The 22,794-nt window shown below is 44.9% G+C and overlaps 1 protein-coding gene across 1 annotated transcript; it reads left to right on the top strand.

The window, feature by feature from the left end:
- Positions 1-2,884: 2,884 nt before the first annotated feature.
- Positions 2,885-9,901, top strand: LOC142588836 (endothelin-converting enzyme 1-like). The gene is made up of 2 exons (XM_075700656.1): positions 2,885-2,920; positions 7,892-9,901. The coding sequence occupies exons 1-2, from the start codon at positions 2,885-2,887 to the stop codon at positions 9,899-9,901; spliced, it is 2,046 nt and encodes a 681-aa protein (XP_075556771.1).
- The last annotated feature ends 12,893 nt before the right edge of the window (positions 9,902-22,794 follow it).

Below are 22,794 nucleotides of genomic sequence, written 5' to 3'. Positions count from 1 at the left end.
AGAATCACCATTGAGAAATTTTGAATCAATAAAGAAATGAATTGCGAAAAAAAATTTTTGAATTGAAGAAGGAACTCGTCCTGATTTAATTATATACCCCATGACAGCTGCACCAACATCCATATGATAATATTCATGTTCCTGGTCTTCTTCCCTAGGGAAATGGAGCAACCCACCTTGGGGGATCGGCCGTGGATTGCGCGGTGGAGCAACTGTTAGCATTTTTTAAAATTAAGCTACGGTGAAGTGAAATAAGCATCTTGCAAATGGAATTTAAGATGTCTACCGTTGCAGGTATTATAAATGAATTATCTAGGTATTTTGTGAATTTTGTGAGCATATTAAGTATTTGGAAGAATTCTAACATGCAGTACGTTTTGTCTCATGCAGAAAGATGCAGATGGCTTCACAAACGTTCCTGTGGCTGTAACCCAGTACTTGCCCCCAAGAAAGAGCTACAGGAAAAGTCAATTTCAAGCCAAAGTTTTGCGAGAGTCCTTCTCAGAAAGCTTTTCCGCTGAGTAATGTAACGGCGGCATGTCGAAAGGAAGTGTTCCGGAGATTCATTCTCATTGCATAAGGGGCACAAGGGCGATATAGGCAGAGCACACATGTGGAGGTAAAAGTTCTTTGGGGGGACTCGGCACCGTTGTCTTGATACGCCAACTGGCCCAGCGACAAGTAGCAAAACAAAAAACCATCTGGTTCACTTCTGATTGGCCCAGAACAGGCCCAGATGGCTGCTATGGCCTGTCTGATTGATTCAAAATGCCGCCATCACCAAATGTAATAATATGGTGGATTGTGACAAGGTCTCGAATAGCGGCCACGAACAGAAGACGGCCGGCGCCACCGTCCTGAAGTTTCCGCACAAGCCTGCTATGACGTCACGCATGTTTAACATTCCCTGTTTGGGCGTTGTAGGTACTTTATTGCTAAACATAGATCACATTGTATCACTAAATTTAGATTACATTGTACTCTTAATGTGTCAAACACTGAACTTAGCATGTTTTCACAACGTCTGCTAGGCTCTACAACGGCAGCCGTACTAAAGAAATACAGGAAAATAAATTTCATCATGCTAACGGGCTGGCAATGGTGTTTCGTCGTGAAAATAATAAAAAAAGTTTTTTTTTTGTAATGATGATCTTACATCAAATTAAAGAATGTAGCTTTCGGTGAAATCACTTTTTATTCAAAACTGATTTAATCGCTCGCCTTTAGTGTCTATTTAACCAATAAGTGACCTTCATTCAGGTAACTGACCGATAAGTTGGCTGTTGTTATACTGACATACTACGTGCGGCCCGCGGTTAAAGGGCCCCTTCCAACACACCATTACAATTTCGGTTATACACTGTAAGCACTAAAATGCCGTCTTAGGAGCGTTTCATCGAAATATATTTTTCATTATAATAAATATACTATAATGCTGTCAGAACGCAATCGTCAGTGTCAATTTCTCCCTTTGCTTCGACTATAGCATCCACAACGTGTGTTCCTTCGCTGTCTCCCAGTTAAAACTCCGCTAACTAATCTTGTACGCATACAGAAATGCCCAGAAAACGTTGATGGAAGGGGTAGCAGTCGCGATAGCCTAAAAGCTAAAGAGCCGCAAGATTTGTGTAATATGGCCGCGTGCAAGAGATTTGGATCCGGCGCCCGACTGCGACAACGCATGTTTTCCTCCAATTTCATTCTTACGCCATCCTTAATACTTCGTCGTTTAAATTAAAGCTAACATGATGTTCTTCATCCTCCGTTTCAATCGTGCCACTTTGAACAAATTTGGTACATCATTTTCGGCAGCCTGCCGCAGTGGGCATGCGCCATAGCTTTAGCTGAAGTAGAAGAGCAAGCCCAAAAACTCTTCTCTAGCGGTGAACGAATATGCAGACACCCTAGCAGTAGCATCCGACGACGGTCCTATAAGCCCCACGTTACCTACGTCAGCTTTAATCACTGCGGCGCGATTCATAAAATGTACTACTACAAATAAATTCGCGCACTCATCATTAATATCAACATGTGATTTCCCGCATCGCAGTTTTCTTGTAGCAACAAATGGTGCTCCTCTAGAAGAATTAAAGTAACGATTACAAGACAACGGTGCCGAGACCCCCCAAAGAACTTTTACCTCCACAGGTGTGCTCTGCCTATATCGCCCTTGTGCCCCTTATGCAATGAGAATGAATCTCCGGAACAATTCCTTTCGACATGCCACCGTTTCATTACTCAGCGGAACAGATTTCTGAGAAGGACTCTTGCAAAACTTTGGCTTGAATTTGACTTCTCCTGTAGTTCTTTCTTGTGGGCTAGTACTGGGTTACAGCCACAGGAACGTTTGTGAAGCCTTCTGCATCTTTCTGCATGAGACAAAACGCATTGCATGTTAGAATTCTTCCAAATACTTAATATGCTCACAAAATTCAAAAAATATCCAGATAATTCATTTATCATACCTGAAACAGTAGACATCTTAAATTCCATTCGCAAGATACTTCTTTCACTTCACCCTAACTTATTTTTAAAATATGCTAACACTTCCTCCACCGCGCGATTCACGGCCGATCCCCCAAGGTGGTTTCCTCAAATTCCCTAGGGAACAAGACCAGGAACAAGAATATTATCATATGGATGTTGGTGCAGCCGTCACGGGGTATATAATTAAATCAGGACGAGTTCCTTCTTAAACTCAAAATTTTTTTTTCGCAATTCATTTCTTTATTGATTAAAATTTCTCAATGGTGATTGTTTTGAGACTCTGATGATCTTTTTGTTAAATCACCCCATTCGTGGCCTATACCCCATAGTGGGTGTGAGCCAGTCTCGGAGGAAAGCAAAGCGAAGCAAAGCGAAGCAAAGCAAAACGGCTGCCGTGATGAGACCCGAGCACCACCGGATATCGGCGATGCCAGTAAGTACGAGGGCAGCGTGCGTGCATCTTCGACAGTGAACAAGGCAAGCTGGAGTGCCTTAGCTTCTCGTTGAGGTTTCTTGACGAAGAGGCGAAATTCGGACCGTCGGGCCAGGCGCGGTCACCTGGTGGTAATTGACCCGGGCCTAATGTAGGCAGGCGGCGACTCAAATACTTCAATTATTGATTCGATGTTGACGATATCTCTCGATGTCTCTTTTTCCATGTTCATGATTCGCTCACTTCGTACCTTATTCATTTCACTCGCCATTACGGGGACCTTTCCTGCTTAGTGTGGGCGCTTGGTCGAACCTAAATTTGTCTTGCCAAGAGACCACCAGGCGAGCCAATTCCGCAGATAACGTAGTCTATGGTGCAATGTGCTTAAATTTCCACAATATTGGAGCTAATTACCCTCGTTCTCTTAATTTTATCTACTCAGCGACTAATTCTCGCTTCATGAAGGCACCCGCGAGGCTGCTTTCCAGACATGATTGATTCGCGCGAACCCAACTTAGCCCAAACGAGATCGCTCTATTTCACAAAAATATGCCGTGTGGCGGCTTTGCCTCAGCATGACTCTCCCTGGGGCGGTGCACGCTTTAGAGGGGCACTATGCCCGCATGCGGTGAATTTCGACTATATTGGCGCTAATTACGCCCGCATCATATTTTCTTTTACCTACTTTGCGACTAAGTCGTCCTTGTTTTTTGTCGCGTTGACACTTAGAGTTTCATACTGCAGGCATCATTAACAATAGCGTAAGAAACATCGGACAACAGCAAGAACCACAAAGGACAGTGCGCTTTCGTCCTGTCGTCCGATGTTTTTCTCGTGCTGGTTAGTGTATCAAGTCTATACTAAACCCCGACTAGCCTAACTGTATTCGCTAAATACATTTTCCTATTTGTTCCGACTAGCTACGATGTTCTGGGGGCGCAAAAGGGCCGTTTTTCATCTGGAAGTGGTTACAAGGTTACCAGATCCCAAATGCGCCAACACCGTGTAAAATTGGCTTAGAAGACCTTGTCTTCAAAATTATCTAGCACAGCTTCGGAACGTGACAGTGCTTCCGTACGCTGCGCTTCTACAACTACGTGCCGAATCGTGAAAGCCTCCGTACATGAAACCACGAATTTTTTTGAGCACCACCTTCGCAAATCAAACGAAAGTGAAGTGACGACGCTTTATCACTTTTGTAACACATAATGTACAGAAAGAAGTGAAGCCACTGGGATCGTGATTGTTGCAGAACACTTTCTGCCCTACGACGCGACGGAGGCAGTCCTGATGTCGGAATCTACGAAAAATGCGGAGACGAGCGCTTTTATTATTGAGAACTACTTGAGAGCACAACTGCGGCTGCAGCAGCTGTAACTGTAACTGGGAGGACGTTGCCTAAAAAGACACTATTGGGCAACACAAAGCAAAGTCATATCGGAAAAAAAATATTACTTAACAGTTGTTTGGCAGTTTCTTTGGCGGGAACAGCAGATTACTGGTGACAGAAATGAAGATCCTAGCTTTATTTTTCCCATTTGCGACCAAACCTTTGCTTCGTTACGTGAATGTGACGTCACGGCTTTCAAAGTCTTTTATATATAATTGTTGGATATTGGGCGAGGAAAAGTTATCTGTGCTAGCTACGTTCAGTCGTTGGTACCATTCGAATAACAATGCAAGCCTTCCTTGTGGGTGCACAATTAGTTTTTTGCAAGACAGGTCATAAACAACAACGCCGTTTGGAGTAGCCGCCCAAAGGTTAACGTGGCGTCCCTACGTATCTTATCATTTGCGACCCCTTCGTTCTTGGTGACAAGACGTCCATCGGTACTATCTCCACATGCAGTTTGAGACGGAGCTCTCGCCTCGGGGCTTCTATGTAAATACATGGGAAATGAGAAATCGCTTTTCCGCTAAGCATTCCACGAAATTTGACGAGATTTGTTGCGTGTAAACGAAAAAGAGTTACAGCCTCCAGTGATTGTTGCAAGCGGATTTTTTTTTATTTAGGCCGTAATATTTCAACAAAAATTTGTTTAATATTGCAACGTTTCAGAAAATGATACTGTCAAGTTTGAATCTCCAACTCAGCGATGAATACTGATATAACAACTCTGTAAATTCCATCTAGCGGTACATCTAAAGCAGAGAAATTTGATTTGTGACACATGGCTCTTCATAACACCAATATTATATGAGTGGACGTTTGCGAAACCCTTCTAAATGTTGTGAAAGAATCACGTAACATTAACTAGTACATCAAATTTGCGTGCTTTAAATTTATTTACCGGATACAGTTTATAGAACTACAATATTTGTTTTCTTTGCAAAGTTACGTATTCGTAAAGTTCTCACTTATGTAAAAACATTCATGTTCTAAGTCAACATTCCGCTGCCCACAGTACTCCAATATAACTTTCTTTCTGAATTGCAACTAATAATAATGATAATAATATTTATTATTATTATTATTATTATTATTATTATTATTATTATTATTATTATTATTATTATTATATTAATATTAAAAAATAAAAAATAATAATAATAATAATAATAACAATAATCTAATAATATTAGCCTAAACGTTACCTCAGAAAAAGCGTTTTTGCATATTACAATGCTTCAATGGGTGGCATTAGAGTAGAGACCACGCTAAAGTTAGGCTGCTTCTTAAAGGCACAATAACAGGAGGTCCGGCAGAACTCGCCTCACGATGAATGTCGACGGTAATGCGATTAGCACTGACGCAATGCGGCGATCCACTGTATTGCTGCCGCAGAGACGCGTTGCGTTTGAGACGTGGGTGTGTGCGTATTCATAACCTTGCGCTTCCGACTGAACACGCTGCGTCATTCAGTGACGACGCCGCGAAGTCCGCGCTTGTGATGGTTGTCTGAATGTACATTCAGACAACTTTAATTTATATGCATTTATTGCCGATTCATTTCAGTTTTTATTTTCCTTTCATTTATTTCCGACAAGGAATTCACTAAACCTACATAAATTATTCTTGCAGCCTACAACCTTCGCGGCTAATGGTGCAACCTTTTAGCGAAACGCGTACTTTTTATTTGCAGCAACATAATATATGGCGCATAACAAAACTTATCAAGATACCAATAACTGCGCATTAAGCTCATAATTTGTAGTCAAAAAATAATTATTCAAATATTGAATGAGAAGTTCGTCATTGCTGGTGTGCTCAGTGGCTATGGTGTTGGGCTACTGAGCACGAGGTCGCGGCATCGAATCCCGGCCACGGCGACCGCATTTTCGATGGAGGCGAAAACACCCATGTACTTAGATTTAGGAACACGTTAAAAAACCCCAGGTGGTGAAAATTTCCGGAGTCCTCCAACATGGCGTGCCTCATAATCAGAAAGTGGTTTTGGCACGTAAAGCCCTTTAATTTTTGGGGGGGTCATTGCTGGTAAAAAGCGATCAGTTTTAACATTATACGGTGTATAATTTCAAATTATGGTCCAATTACATTTCAATGATCTCTTCCCATAAAAATGTTTTCAAGAAGGCAGGTTAATGTGATTGTTAGCGTAGGCTCTCGTATTTCATGTAGGTTATGTAAATATGCTTAATCGAAATGGTTCGGCCTTTTAGCTAACACTCCATCAATGACTTGGACGATTCCACTCAAGCCGCGCAGAACTTTTAAATAATTCTTCTGTCATTGCCATAGTGCCATAGTGAGCTGTCCAAGAGGGCCAAAGAAAGCGGCAAATTCCCAGTGGTGCATAAACAGTGGCTCAAGCGGGCGTAAGAAACGTTCACTGATGAGCGGCAGCCATCTAATGGCACAAGTTGGCATCAAAGAGGCCCGTTGAAAAGAGGTGCATAACTAATGGAACATACTGATTTTAAATACTGATCTCGGCGTGAAAGAGGTTACTTAAAGAGCGGCGCATGGAGCCAAGGGCTGCACAGTAGCATGGGCTGCATAGAGCCACGGGCTGCACAGTAAGTCAGGTTGGCGCGAGAAAGTTAGGGAATTAGACACTTAACCCTCGGAAAGTACGTGAAATACCTTAAGGGTGCCAATCGCATTAAAGCTGGCATCAAAAAGTTGGCATCAAAAAGGTTCAACGAAAAGCGGGACATATCCAAAAGGTCCGGAAGTGGGTAGAAACCCGGTTCCCTCTGAACAGCAGCCCAATTGTCGTCCCATTAGACAGTGGACTACCGAGGGACACAACTGGGCCGGAAAGATGTTAGGCGTGGACAAAAAACGTAGGGACAAACCGCAAACTAGATGAAGCTCCAAAGTAATGCTAACACCATTCGGAGCTAGATAAGGCTCAAGAACCAAACGCGGCTGGCATCGCCATACTAATGTTCTGACACCAGCTCGCCTTCTAGACGTGAATATGTACGGCTCCTGCTTGGGCCTAAGTAATTCTTTATTGGTAAAAATGATATGCATTACATTTAAGTGAACAAAAGACCGAATTTAACAAGATTCGAGAGCTTTCACTCCACCACTACGGAGACCCCAGAATGCGGAACGCCACAAACATTCATGACGTCACAGTTAGGTAACGACGCGGGTGTTTCAAAGTGAAATTTCAAAAGCAATGTATATGCCAGTATATATTTGTTTTGGGTTTCCATTTATACAAGGCCCTTTTAGCGAAATATCCCTCTATTGTGTCTCGTTAGGTGCAAATGAACAATTTATGGTTCACACAGCTAACGAAGTGTATGCTGTGACCACAAACGCGTCTCCTCGCCTATGTTATCGCGGTGTCGTTGTCAGCGACACATGGCAGAATCTGACATATCGAACAGCCGATGCTTGTGATATCGTAATATTCCACCATTTCTCGCCCCTTTCTACTTTTTTGAGCTTTACTCAACACTTTTTACCCAGATGCGAGCACGCCAAAGGCCCGCCCCTTCTCGCCGCCCTGTCTCTTTGCTGTATTGATCCGTGCCCTTTCTCTTCCCTCGCAGTGCACGCCACGGGACAGCGACATGGACAGGAAGTGTCTCGGCAACCTGAACTGCTGGGTCTGCAGCTTTCTATGTTTCGTGGCCGGATGCGCGCTGGTCACGGGAATCCTCGTCTCCTACCTCTTCGCGGGTGCGCTCGGCAAGTCCAGTCGACAGGAGTACCTCGGAAGCCTCGACTGCCACGACTGCTTCTCGCCCGGACGGCTGCTAGTCGAAATGCTCAACGTTAGCGCGGATCCGTGCCATGACTTCAAGGCGTTCGTGACGTCACGCTGGCTGCCGGACCCACACAGCGACGCGACTGAGTACTGGAAATCCAAGTGGGACGTCAAGTACATATGGATGCGCTCGTTGGCCAAACAGATTAGCGGCCCGCACTACGCCTCGCCGCCGGAGAGCATAGTGGCGTCGTCCTTCAGGTCCTGCGAAAGCCGGTCCGCCGAGAACGCGCTCGAGACTCGCGCCATGTTCAAGATGCTGTTGCGAGTCCACAACATTCCGTGGCCCGAAGTGCCCACAGGAAACGCTGACCCGTTCGACGTCCATTTCAGCCTCTGCGTTCGTTGGAACATCCCCTTGTGGTTCGACGTCAGGCTCCTTCCAGAAGACGCGCTCAAAAGCAGACGTGCGGTCTACATCGGTCCGAGCGTGTACGCAAAGTTCTGGGGCAGCCAGTACAGGTCGATGGGAAGCGAAGCCGAGATACGCCAGTACATCGGCCAGTACCTCTTCTACTTCGATGAGGACTACGGGGAAAACGCGTCGCAGATCATCGACTCCTACTTGACGTTCAACTTCACACGAAACGTGACGTTCATGCTGGAGGCCGTTCACAAAAACGCCGGCCCCGAGTTCCACACCTTCGAGTCGCTGGCGAAGGCCTTCGGTCAGCCTCCCGATCACTTTATAAACCTAATGAACGAGTATTTTCGACCTGCAAAAGCCCTCGGGCCAGGTGATGCGGCCATCGTCCAGAAAAGAGGCACCAGCGAAGCCGTACGCTACATCACGGCCAACCACGACTCCGCACTTCTCCGCAGTCACATGGGCTGGTGGGTGCTCCAGATATACGCACCGATCGCGGACGCCCACTTTTTCGTCCAAAAGTACGGCACGAAAGAACTGGCCGACCTAATCAGACCGCTATTCTGCGAGACTCAGATGGAGAGTTCCTTCAAGATCCTGCTCTTCTCCAAGCACGTCGCCCTCAACTTTCCCCACCAAGTCAGGCAGCAAGTCGACGAAATTTTCCGCAACGTTCGCGAAGAGACAGCCGCCCTGTTCGAGAAGTCGGGCTCGCTCGCCGGCAAGAACGTCGGACACAAGCTGCGAAGTATGAACATCAACTTATGGCCGAAGCCCGAGTACCGCTCTCGGGAGAAACTTCAGCGCATCTATGCCTCGCACTACACGAGCAAGGCGACGTCGCTAGACCACTGGATCACTGAGCGTCGAGCCAACGCGAAGCTCATCGGAAGCGACGCCTACTTCGAAGACAAGAGGCTGCCTCACTCGTTCTCGAAGGAACCGATCTATTACGATTCGCTTCTCAACGAAGCCACGGTGTCGATGTTGCTCGCACGCGAGCCGTTCTTCAATCTCGACGGTGACGTTGCCGTCAACTACGGAGGTCTGGGAGCCGCCTTCTCTTCAGTGTTGCTTGCGGGAGCGCTTGAAATAGAAGCAGCGGACCCGGCAGTCACTCTGGAGGAGGTCACGGCGAACGAAAGCATGCCAACACCACACAAAGCCGCCTCCATGTCCAGGCCTCGAGGTCCACTCCCCGAGAGCGCAGCGCCAGGCTTCCTTCCGGCTTTTCGCGCCTTCCAGGCGCACCAGGAGCACCTAGCGAACGACAAGACATTCTCTCCGGAAATGATGTTCTTCATCAGCTACTGTCACAGTCAGAGCAGGGTGCGGATTTCCTTCGACTGCAACGCGGCGCTTCGAGGGACCGCGAGCTTCGTCTCGGCGTTTCACTGCAATAAGGGTTCCAGTATGAACCCCTGATGCCCCGAACGCAACGAGAAGGCACGCGATTCCGGTTGTACACTGCATATATACCACCATCAGCGGAATCACGTGCGCGTCTTGTTTGCGATTTCTTCTCACGCTTTGTTTCGTCGACAGTGGTCTTTCGGGAGCTTAATTTAGGGCGGCGACCTAATACTGCGACTGAAACCAGCCGTTTTTATCAAGAAACCAGCGGAATTCTCCCTGCAATTATGTGGAACATTTTGTTTTGTTTTCGGTCCGGAATTCCTACGAACATGAACAGACTCGAAACGGGAGAAGTTGCTCAGAATTAACTGTTAGCATCTAATCTCGCATATACGCGTAGTTTGATTGAAAAGACCATCCAACAAAATATCAAAATGGGTGGAGGCAAACATTCACACACACCCGACGCTTCAATGAATTTGCGTATAGCAGCAATCACCGCGCCATGGCTTGTTCCTAATTGACAGGAACCAACGCACAAAATGTTTGTTGCAGTAAGTGCTAATCCCAGATTACTGGTTGTAAATACGCGAAACACTCCACTAATCGAGACGAATCGGCGGAAAAAAAAAATCCTCCATAGTATCCGGTTCATTGCAAAAAGAACACGTTAAGCAATGGATAAACGAAATCTCTGAACATAAACATTTTGATTTATTTATTTATTTATTTATTTATTTATTTATTTATTTATTTATTTATTTATTTATTTATTATACCTCAAAGGCCCCAGAGATGGGGTATTACATGAGGGATGGGCTTTAACAAAACACTGTTTCGAGAGCAGCCTTGAAGTGATCAGTGTCGGAGTGGTGCGTGATGTCGGCGGACAGACCGTTCAGTCCCTGGCGGTTTTAACAAAAAATGATCGTAGATGTAAGGTAGTCTGCGCCGGGGGAGGATACACGGCTTTGCTGTGGTTAATGCGGCTGGACTGACGATGAGCTGGTAATATAGGGGAAATGTGGAGTGGTGAATGATAGAATTTGTGAAAAAGACACAGTCTAGAAATAAGACGTCGCGATTCTAGATTAGTAAGACCGGCACGGGATTTTAGTTCAGACACGCTTGCATGATAAGAATATTCAGAGTAGATAAACCGGGCTGCACGGTTTTGAATTGATTCCAGTGTATTAGATAGGTTATGTTGATGAGGATCCCAGACAGAGCATGCATATTCTAACTTAGGGCGGACATATGTAACATAAGCTAACAATTTTACTGATGGGGGAGCAAGCCTTAGATTCTGGCGGAGAAAACCGAGGGTTCGATTCGCGGCATTGGCTAAGTTAATGACATGATGTGACCAATTTAGGGTAGTGGAAAAGGTTATGCCGAGGTACTTATACGAGTCTACGGATGAGATTTCGGCGCCGTATATGGTGTATTTCCCCGATTGGTGATGCTGTCTGCGATGGAAAGAAACTAGCGAGGTTTTTTTAGTATTCAAAGACATCAACCATTTGTTACACCGTAATTCAATGCGTTTTAGGTCATCTTGAAGCAAATGCATGTCTGAAGTGTTAGTTATGCGTCGATAAACTACACAATCGTCTGCGAATAATCGAATGTTAGAAGAGATCGCAGTAGGAAGATCATTAATGTAAATTAGAAAGAGTAGTGGTCCGAGAACTGTGCCTTGTGGTACGCCCGAAAGGACAGAAGATCTTTTAGATGACTGTGTGTTAGCAAATACAAACTGTTGTCGGTTAGTGAGGAAGCTACGTATCCAGTCTAGTACAAATGGATTAATCTTGAGACGGGAAAGTTTTAGGAGTAGCCGTTGGTGTGGAACTTTGTCAAATGCCTTTTCAAAATCTAAGAAAATAGCATCTACAGGTACGTTCAAGTCGAGGTTAGAGCTTAGATCATGAAAAAATAAAGCTAGTTGGGTGTCACATGAGAGACATTTACGGAAGCCATGTTGAGCTGGGTGAAAGAGGTTATTGGATACTAAAAACTTTACGATCTGAGAGTAAATAACATGCTCCATTAATTTGCAACAAACACTGGTGAGTGAAATGGGGCGATAAATAGAGCACAGCGATGGAGGACCTTTTTTGGGGACTGGAACAATCTTGCCTACTCTCCAGTCTTCCGGCACCACTCCTGATGACAATGATTGCTGAAAAATAGCACATAACATCGCGCTCACATTTGTTTTGGTGTTTTTCAGCATTTTAGCATTTATTTCATCGACGCCAGAGGATGATGTAAGTTTTAATGAATCAATTAGTTTCTCAATGCCGTAAGGACAAAAGGTAATATCAGGCATGGCTTCATGATCCGAAAGAGGGAAGCGAGGTAATATGTTCACTGGTTCAGTTGTGAAGACGGAAGAAAAAGTACGGTTAAGTTGTTCAGAAATTTCGCAATCGGGAATACGATTATTTTGATCGTCAAACAGAGCTAATGGTTGGGAGTTATTAGGGTTAATAACCTTCCAGAATTTTTGGGGGTTATTTCTTAACATAGACGGCAGCGTTTGCGAAAAAAAAGTGCGTTTTTCTTTATTTGCTACAGCTTCGAATTCTTTTTCTGCAAGGTAATACTTATTCCATGCGCCTGCATTGTTAAATCGTTTAGCCGAGCGAAAAAGCCTTTTCTTTTTATTGTTAAGACGCTTTAGTGTGATATTAAACCATGGGGATGACTGTTTTTCGGTTAGGGTAATAACGGGTACGTATCTCGCGAACACATCGAGCATCTTGTTTTTAAAAAGCAGCCAGTTAGTTTCGACAGAACGCATAAAAAAACTGGCGTGGAATGAAGCAGCAAAATGTGCGAGTTCCGAGTTAATTGCCGAGTAATTTCCTTTGTCATACAGTTTGATCACTTTGATTATCTCTGTAGGTTGTGTAAGCTGACAGGAGTACGATGCATGGATTATAGAATGATCACAAAGACCAGGCAAATGCGTCATTGCATAAACTTTGTCAGGATCAGAGGCAAAAATGAGGTCGAGTATGTTAGAAGAATTACAACTTTGACGTGTAGGTTCAGTGACAAGTTGCGTTAATCCAAAGGATAGGCAGGAGTTAACAAAATCGCTTTCGGTACTGTGTTGCGAAGTTGCTGATGTTAGGTTAGTCCAGTTTATGGCGGGGAAGTTAAAATCACCGAACAGTAACATCGGAGAGTGGTGATGCAATTCAGTTACCGAACGCAATGTTTCGTGGAATTCTGCAACAAAGTTAGGATCATTACCAGGGGGGCGATAGCAGACTGCGATTATTGTGGGTGGGTAAGAGGCATTACACAGGACGAACAGAATTTCTAGGGAGGACGATGTCTTAATTTCTGTACATTGAAGGTCCTTATGAGCGCCAATGAATACGCCGCCACCACGTTTGGTAGTTCGATCATGGCTGAAGATATTGAAATTAGGGAAAAATGGCAATATTTCAGAGTCTTCTATTGTAGAATTCAGCCAAGTTTCAGTAATAACAATTAGGTCAGACTCTGTTGTGTCGGCTAGATTACTGAGAGCGTCAAGTTTCGGAAAAATGCTTCTAATGTTAGTAAAAACAAACGAAAACAATTTTTCTTGGAGTTAGCATTGCAGGGGCCTAGGCATTTAAAGCACGATGGACAACCTTTTGGGCGTTGCGGTCAAACGTGTAAGGTTTGTTTCCAATAGTTAGCTTGTCATGTCGGAGCTTGAATGGTTTCTGTTGTGTCTTGGCGAATTCGACTAAACGCCTTCTAGCGGTTAGAGTGTTAGGAGAGTAATCTTCCGAAATTCTATATACAGTGCCCTTCAGTTTCCTACCCTGTGAAAGAATTTGTTCTTTTACTTTGAAATGTGAAAGTTTTACAATAATTGGCCGGTTGTTGTTTACTTTGAATTTTCCCAAACGGTGGGCACGTTCGATGTCGAATAGTTCGAATAGTTATATTTAATTCTTTACGGCATAGATCTATTATTAACGATTCTGACTCGGCCCACGTTTAACGTTCGCGATCTGTTAATCCAAAGAATACTAGGTTTGAGCGTCGCGCGCGGTCATCCGAGTCGTCCAGCCTGGCCTTAATCAATGATATATCTTTTGCATTTTGATCGGCAAGCGTCCGGATATCGTGAACTTGTTCTTTTATTACTACCAGGGATGCGCAGTCTTCTTCAATTTTGACAAGGCGGTCTTTAATCTCCTTTATAGCGCTGTCGCTCTGGGACAGCTCACGTTGCAGGGATTTCATTTCTTTTAGTAGTGAAGCTTGGCCAGATTGAATTTCAGTCACTGCTGTCATTATGTCACTGGATGTTTGCGTTTCGCTTGCACGGGTGCTTGGACCTGGGTTTAACTCGACGTCTCCGGACAGTATTAGTAGTTGATGAAGGACACGTGCACATGGCACACTACAACGGAAGCTTGATAAGGTCACCTCGCATTGTCCTGAAATGCATTTGCTCGTGTTCGGCCCGAAATTTAGGTGTTGAAAATTATTTGCGTAAAGTAGGCATCGTTAATAGCAATTTAGAGATAAAAGTTGCTTAAATCTAGCTTCTGTTATCAAGGCGAAATCAGGAAGAATACTTAAGACTGCGCCATTTAGTGACGACGATGCGAGTGAGACAGCTGACTAATTTAATAAACATTTAACTATGACCGGTGATCCAGACAAAGCGAACGTCGGACAAACTGTCGGGAGCAATATTCGAAAATATGCTCAGCAGCTGGGACCAATTATTTGAAGTCTGTACAAAGCGAAAGCGCATCGATAATAATTGTTACTTTAGATGTCTGTCAACACAATTTTCTGATGTCCAGAATAATTGCCTAAAATTCTACAAGAAATATTGGGGTGTAATCAGAGCGACAGAGAGCAAAAGAGCAGTAAGCTGATTTGAAAAGATGGCAACTCCTGCCATCTCTAAATTTTGTATCGCATCCGTAGATATCACCAAGTGAGACGGAAACTAGCTAAGCTGGCACACTTGAAGGCGACCTTCAAGTGCGGCTACGGGAAGCTTTGCGTGTTTTGGAAAAAATCTAAAAAATTAGTTTCACCTTTAACGCATTACTGTTTGGAAAACTCTGGCGAGGTAGCCGAATATGAAGTTTTGATAACAGCGTCTGAAGAAAACGAACTTGTGGTTGTCGATAATGCCGTCAACGTGTTGGGAAAAATGAATCGGGAGAATTTGTGAAAACGGACTGCAAACGGAAGAGGGATGCATTGTAGAGCTTTTGAGAAAAGTCCGGACAGTAAATTGCTTACATCTGCAGTCAAGAGTAAGAATTACAGCTTCCAGATAAGTCACATTCTCACCCACAACACTTGCAGCCCAAGGCGAGGCTTGCATTTCTAATAATATTAAAGATCTCACCTTGGTTTGCTGCACATCCCGAAAAAAGGACACCACCGAATTGGAGAACGGGGCGGACGTAAAGCTCATAAATAATCAGCAACGTAGCCCTACGCAAACCAGTCATTTTATTACTTAAACGGCGTAACAAACCCATTGCATGTTCTCCTTTATTACCATCTCTTTCGATTTGCAGCTGCCAGTTCAGCGTGCCATCACATGTTATCCCTAAGTTCTTCAAGGCGGCAACTTGCGGTATCACCTCATGCCGATAATGAAGAGAAATTAAATCAAGGTTTCATAATGAAAACACTAATAACGGCCATTTCTTCACGTTAAGCAAGAGAGTGACAGAGAGAGAGAGAGAGAAAACATTTATTTCGAATACCGAGGTCGCTGCTCTTGAGGCCGGTGAATGTGTCCTTATTCTAGGACTTCACTGGCCATGGCTGGACTTGCTGGATGAGCGTTTCTTGGCTCGCCAGGGTATCAGCGGTCATCTGTGCCTCCTACCTCTAAAATGACGTGCTAGGCGTCTTTGAGCGTTCAGATTTGCCCCCTCACCCCCAAGAGATGTCGAAGAGTGTAGGGCGTGTGTAGTCGCAGCAATGCCAGATCAAGTTCCGGCTGGACAGGCTATTTTTCCCTTGAAGGGCCCCTCGCCAACCCCCATAGCAAATTTTGGTTATACTCTGGAAGTTGTTACGTGTCCTCTAGGGAGCGTTCTCCAGCAAAAAGTTTTCAAATCGGCTCATTATTAGCCAATATGGAAATATTTCACTGCCACGAACGCATGATTTCAGGAAGCGAGCTACGCTGCCAAGCGAGATACTCTCTCCGCTTTCCCCGTCTAGCCTCCACAAGCGAAATGCCTTCCCTGCACTCTCCCATACAGCACCTCGAGAATCACGTGACGTATACGTCAGGAGCGCCGTCTTCATTTGCTTTCCCCTCGCTTTTTTGCGCCACGGCGCACTTCCGCTGACGGTCTCTCGCGCAAGCTGTTGCGTTTGTCTCGTTTCGCGCAGCGCATCATTTTGCGCGCTGTGCACGCGGACACCTGACTAACGCTATAAGTCAGTGCTACTCGAATACTCAGGCCGACACAAGCGGATCTCCAGTGCACGACATGGGAGCGTGATCTCGAGCGCAATTGCACGACGGGGGAACAAGCAGACGAAACTGAAGTACATCTCTCTTGCTGCGGTGCGAAGTAAAACAAAAACATGCATACATCTGGTTTGTGTGTTTTATTATTTTTCTAAGCTTTATTTCGTCTATTTAAACACCATATTACATAAATAACAGATGTTACCTAGAATAATTCTCGAGGTCACGTGTCGCCACCTGTGACGTCACAGCAAACACGTGTACGTAGGCCCACTAGCACGTGCACGTCCACCTCCGGCTTGGAGCGCAGCGGCTGCGAGGGGAAGGGAAAGCTGCGTTCGCTTTGAAATTTAAGATTTTTGCGCCGCGCGAAGGGATGTAATACTTTGTAGAGACAACCGTTATCGCGCATTGTATGCTCTGCTTGTTAACTCAAAATAACCAGACCTGGTTAGGAGCCCTTACTGTCGCAAAATGTAGACACTCACATATCGTGACGTTAAGGCAGAAAGAGTCCGTGCAGACAGCACTGGAGTGCAGCCAAATAAGATTGCAAAATTTGGCCTAACGTAGTGCCATGCCACGATGAGAAGGAAAATGCAATTTCATCAGCATAAAAATAAAGAATTGTACATCCCGCGGAACTAGTCCATAACATAATAAAGTATACAACAAAAGCCGAGCAAGATCTGACCCCTGCGGAACGCCTTTTGTCTGTTTATGTGAGCCCGATGTAACCCCATCCTTGAAATAAAAGAATTGACTGTAAGAAAGCAACTTTTCTAATCTAGGCCACTATAGAGTGTAGAGCAGCACGGCTGGCTAATCTAGAAATTAAAAGTAAATCCTCGACATGTGCCATATGCTTTTGCAACATCTAAAGTTACCGAAGTTAATACATATCCTGATAGTCCTGGCAGTCGAATACAGCTTTCTAAGTCAATGTGAGCTGACCATATGGAACATTGAGACCTTAATACGATTTTTGTCGAGCACAAAATAACCTCTGAAGAATTAAATTCATTGCACCGGACATGAATTACGTTTTTTCTGTTATTTTGACTCGATTCACTGTAAGGGAAATTTGCTGAATGTTGTCCAAGATATATCAGACGATTTGATGTTTAAGTAATCGCACAATTCATGCAATTTTCCAAGAGTCCGAGATCAATGTATATTGAAGTGAACAGTTAACCATGTGCAATACGTAATTTGGGTGTATTTTGGCGTATTGAACAGTTCAGTTGGTAGCCTCTGTTCGTAATCGGGAAGGCCGGTTGCGCAGAGCAGGAACAGCTGGTTGCCCGAATGGCTCACGCTCGTGCTAAGCACTGGTGATCCGGCTGGCCTACAGGTTCCAATGCAGGCACGGAACAGACGATCTCGCTGGCCTTGTTCTTGCGCTCTTCTTCTTCATTGCAATTTCCCCGGTGCAAAAGCGAAGCCATCCTAACGACTTACGACGTGCAGGCGAGCGGCGTAACATTAGCTGTTAAAAAGTAGCATTATAACGTTTAATCACGATTCAAATCTTAGAAGTATAAAATTCTTAGCAACATTCGGAAGGTCTTGAAGCATGCATGATTCCAGTTGCAAATTTCTAATAGGAAGTAAGAGAAATGCTGGTGGCGTATCAACTTGTAGCTGTACTAATGACGTGTTTTACGTGTGGTTAAATATTTACGTAAGGTATTGGCGAATTTCCAAGCTAATCTTTGAACAAACTGCGGATATAAAAGCGTTGGTCTCCGCTTAGAGTGCCGGCACGTTAAGCGTTAACGAGGGGATATGGTGGCCCGGAACGTCAGTGGTTTGAACCCCATCGCCGGACACCCACCAGTTCGTAAGATGGGCAATAGGATACCCGGGCGGCAGGTCGTGCGGCTCTCTCCAGGATGCGCTGCTTAAGAGTGGACTCGTGGCGACTCTCAGGTTCTCTTTGCAAAAACTAAAACAGAACACGGCGATGGTCTTAACGCCTTGCCACCAATGTGCGTAGGGCCTAAGAAAAACGAATTCAGCCACGCCGTCACTCGCTGCGCGACCATAGCCTTGATCGATGTGCCGCGTCCAAACGGGTTGGCAAATAAATAAATAAACACCGCGATAGTTTCGTATCCCCTTTCGTATCCCACTACACACAGGGATACGCTAACTGGCCCAGCGACAAGTACCAAAACAAAAATCCATTGTCGTATCCTACTACACACAGAGATACGCCAACTGGCCCAGCGACAAGTAGCAAAACAAAAAACCATCTCGTTCACTTCTGATTGGCCCAGAACAGGCCCAGATGGCTGCTATGGCCTCTCTGTCGCTGGGCCAGTTGGCGTATCCCTGTGTGTAGTAGGATACGACAATGGATATTTGTTTTGCTATTTGTCGCTGGGCCACTTTGTGTATCCCTGTGTGTAGTAGGCTACGAAACGGGATACAAAACTGTCGCGGTGTTTATTTATTTATTTGCCAACCCTTGTGCACGCGGCACATCGATCGTGGCTATGGTCGCGCAGCGAGTGACGGCGCGGCTGAATTCGTTTTTCTTAGGCCCTACGCACGTCGGTGGCAAGGCGTTAAGACCGTCGCCGTGTTCTGTTTTAGTTTTTGCAAGGAGAACCTGAGAGTCGCCACGAGTCCACTCTTAAGCAGCGCATCCTGGAGAGAGCCGCACGACCTTCCGCCCGGGTATCCTTTTGCCCATCTTACGAACTGGTGGGTGTACGGCGATGGGGTTCAAGCCACTGACGTTCCGGGCCACCATATCCCCTCGTTAACGCTTAACATGCCGGCACTCTAAGCGGAGACCAACGCTTTTATATCCGCAGTTTGTTCAAAGATTAGCTTGGAAATTCGCCAATACCTTACGTAAATATTTAACCACACGTAAAACACGTCATTAGTACAGCTACAAGTTGATACACCACCAGCATTTCTCTTACTTCCTATTAGAAATTTGCAACTGGAATCATGCATGCTTCAAGACCTTCCGAATGTTGCTAAGAATTTTATAGTTCTAAGATTTGAATCGTGATTAAACGTTATAGTGCTACTTTTTAACAGCTAATGTTACGCCGCTCGTCTCCACGTCGTAAGTCGTTAGGATGGCTTCGCTTTTGCACCGGGGAAATTGCAATGAAGAAGAAGAGCGCAAGAACAAGGCCAGCGAGATCGTCTGTTCCGTGCCTGCATTGGAACCTGTAGGCCAGCCGGATCACCAGTGCTTAGCACGAGCGTGAGCCATTCGGGCAACCAGCTGTTCCTGCTCTGCGCAACCGGCCTTCCCGATTACGAACAGAGGCTACCAACTGAACTGTTCAATACGCCAAAATACACCCAAATTACGTATTGCATATGGTTAACTGTTCACTTCAATATACATTGATCTCGGACTCTTGGAAAATTGCATGAATTGTGCGATTACTTAAACATCAAATCGTCTGATATATCTTGGACAACATTCAGCAAATTTCCCTTACAGTGAATCGAGTCAAAATAACAGAAAAAACGTAATTCATGTCCGGTGCAATGAATTTAATTCTTCTGAGGTTATTCTGTGCTCGACAAAAATCGTATTAAGGTCTCAATGTTCCATATGGTCAGCTCACATTGACTTAGAAAGCTGTATTCGACTGCCAGGACTATCAGGATATGTATTAACTTTGGTAACTTTAGATGTTGCAAAAGCATATGACACATGTCGAGGATGGACTTTTAATTTCTAGATTAGCCAGCCGTGCTGCTCCACACTCTATAGTGGCCTAGATTAGAAGAGTTGCTTTCTTACAGTCAATTCTTTTATTTCAAGGATGGGGTTACATCGGGCTCACATAAACAGACAAAAGGCGTTCCGCAGGGGTCAGATCTTGCTCGGCTTTTGTTGTATACTTTATTATGTTATGGACTAGTTCCGCGGGATGTACAATTCTTTATTTTTATGCTGATGAAATTGCATTTTCCTTCTCATCGTGGCATGGCACTACGTTAGGCCAAATTTTGCAATCTTATTTGTCTGCACTCCAGTGCTGTCTGCAGGGACTCTTTCTGCCTGAACGTCACGATATGTGAGTGTCTACATTTTGCGACAGTAAGGGCTCCTAACCAGGTCTGGTTATTTTGAGTTAACAAGCAGAGCATACAATGCGCGATAACGGTTGTCTCTACAAAGTATTACATCCCTACGCGCAGCGCAAAAATCTTAAATTTCAAAGCGAACGCAGCTTTCCCTTCCCCTCGCAGCCGCTGCGCTCCAAGCCGGAGGTGGACGTGCACGTGCTAGTGGGCCTACGTACACGTGTTTGCTGTGACGTCACAGGTGGCGACACGTGACCTCGAGAATTATTCTAGGTAACATCTGTTATTTATGTAATATGGTGTTTGAATAGACGAAATAAAGCTTAGAAAAATAATAAAACACACAAACCAGATGTATGCATGTTTTCGTTTTACTTCGCACCGCAGCAAGAGAGATGTACTTCAGTTTCGTCTGCTTGTTCCCCCGTCGTGCAATTGCGCTCGAGATCACGCTCCCACGTCGTGCACTGGAGATCCGCTTGTGTCTGCCTCAGTATTCGAGTAGCACTGACTTATAGCGATAGTCAGGTGTCCGCGTGCACAGCGCGCAAAATGATGCGCTGCGCGAAACGAGACAAACGCAACAGCTTGCGCGAGAGACCGTCAGCGGAAGTGCGCCGTGGCGCAAAAAAGCGAGGGGAAAGCAAATGAAGACGGCGCTCCTGACGTATACGTCACGTGATTCTCGAGGTGCTGTATGGGAGAGTGCAGGGAAGGCATTTCGCTTGTGGAGGCTAGACGGGGAAAGGGGAGAGAGTATCTCGCTTGGCAGCGTAGCTCGTTTCCTGAAATCATGCGTTCGTGGCAGTGAAATATTTCCATATTGGCTAATAATGAGCCGATTTGAAAACTTTTTGCTGGAGAACGCTCCCTAGAGGACACGTAACAACTTCCAGAGTATAACCAAAATTTGCTATGGGGGTTGGCGAGGGGCCCTTCAAGGGAAAAATAGCCTGTCCAGCCGGAACTTGATCTGGCATTGCTGCGACTACACACGCCCTACACTCTTCGACATCTCTTGGGGGTGAGGGGGCAAATCTGAACGCTCAAAGACGCCTAGCACGTCATTTTAGAGGTAGGAGGCACAGATGACCGCTGATACCCTGGCGAGCCAAGAAGCGCTCATCCAGCAAGTCCAGCCATGGCCAGTGAAGTCCTAGAATAAGGACACATTCACCGGCCTCAAGAGCAGCGACCTCGGTATTCGAAATAAATCTTTTCTCTCTCTCTCTCTCTGTCACTCTCTTGCTTAACGTCAAGAAATGGCCGTTATTAGTGTTTTCATTATCAAACCTTGATTTAATTTCTCTTCATTATCGGCATGAGGTGATACCGCAAGTTGCCGCCTTGAAGAACTTAGGGATAACATGTGATGGCACGCTGAACTGGCAGCTGCAAATCGAAAGAGATGGTAATAAAGGAGAACATGCAATGGGTTTGTTACGCCGTTTAAGTAATAAAATGACTGGTTTGCGTAGGGCTACGTTGCTGATTATTTATGAGCTTTACGTCCGCCCCGTTCTCCAATTCGGTGGTGTCCTTTTTTCGGGATGTGCAGCAAACCAAGGTGAGATCTTTAATATTATTAGAAATGCAAGCCTTGCCTTGGGCTGCAAGTTTTGTGGGTGAGGATGTGATCTATCTGGAAGCTGTAATTCTTACCCTTGACTGCAGATGTAAGCAATTTACTGTCCGGACTTTTCTCAAAAGCCCTACAATGCATCCCTCTTCCGTTTGCAGTCCGTTTTCACAAATTCTCCCGATTCATTTTTCCCAGCACGTTCACGGCATTATCGACAACCACAAGTTCGTTTTTTTCAGACGCTGTTATCAAAACTTCATATTCGGCTACCTCGCCAGAGTTTTCCAAACAGTAATGCGTTAAAGGTGAAACTAATTTTTTAGATTTTTTCCAAAACACGCAAAGCTTCCCGTAGCCGCACTTGAAGGTCGCCTTCAAGTGTGCCAGCTTAGCTAGTTTCCGTCTCACTTGGTGATATCTACGGATGCGATACAAAATTTAGAGATGGCAGGAGTTGCCATCTTTTCAAATCAGCTTAACTGCTCTTTTGCTCTCTGTCGCTCTGATTACACCCAAATATTTCTTGTAGAATTTTAGGCAATTATTCTGGACATCAGAAAATTGTGTTGACAGACATTTAAAGTAACAATTATTATCGATGCGCTTTCGCTTTGTACAGACTTCAAATAATTGGTCCCAGCTGCTGAGCATATTTTCGAATATTGCTCCCGACAGTTTGTCCGACGTTCGCTTTGTCTGGATCACCGGTCATAGTTAAATGTTTATTAAATTAGTCAGCTGTCTCACTCGCATCGTCGTCACTAAATGGCGCAGTCTTAAGTATTCTTCCTGATTTCGCCGTGATAACAGAAGCTAGATTTAAGCAAC

Source organism: Dermacentor variabilis, chromosome 7 (genome assembly GCF_050947875.1).
Source record: "Dermacentor variabilis isolate Ectoservices chromosome 7, ASM5094787v1, whole genome shotgun sequence".
NCBI lineage: Eukaryota > Metazoa > Arthropoda > Arachnida > Ixodida > Ixodidae > Dermacentor > Dermacentor variabilis.
Note: the sequence above shows the minus strand (reverse complement) of the source record. Positions and strands in the feature narration are given on the sequence as shown.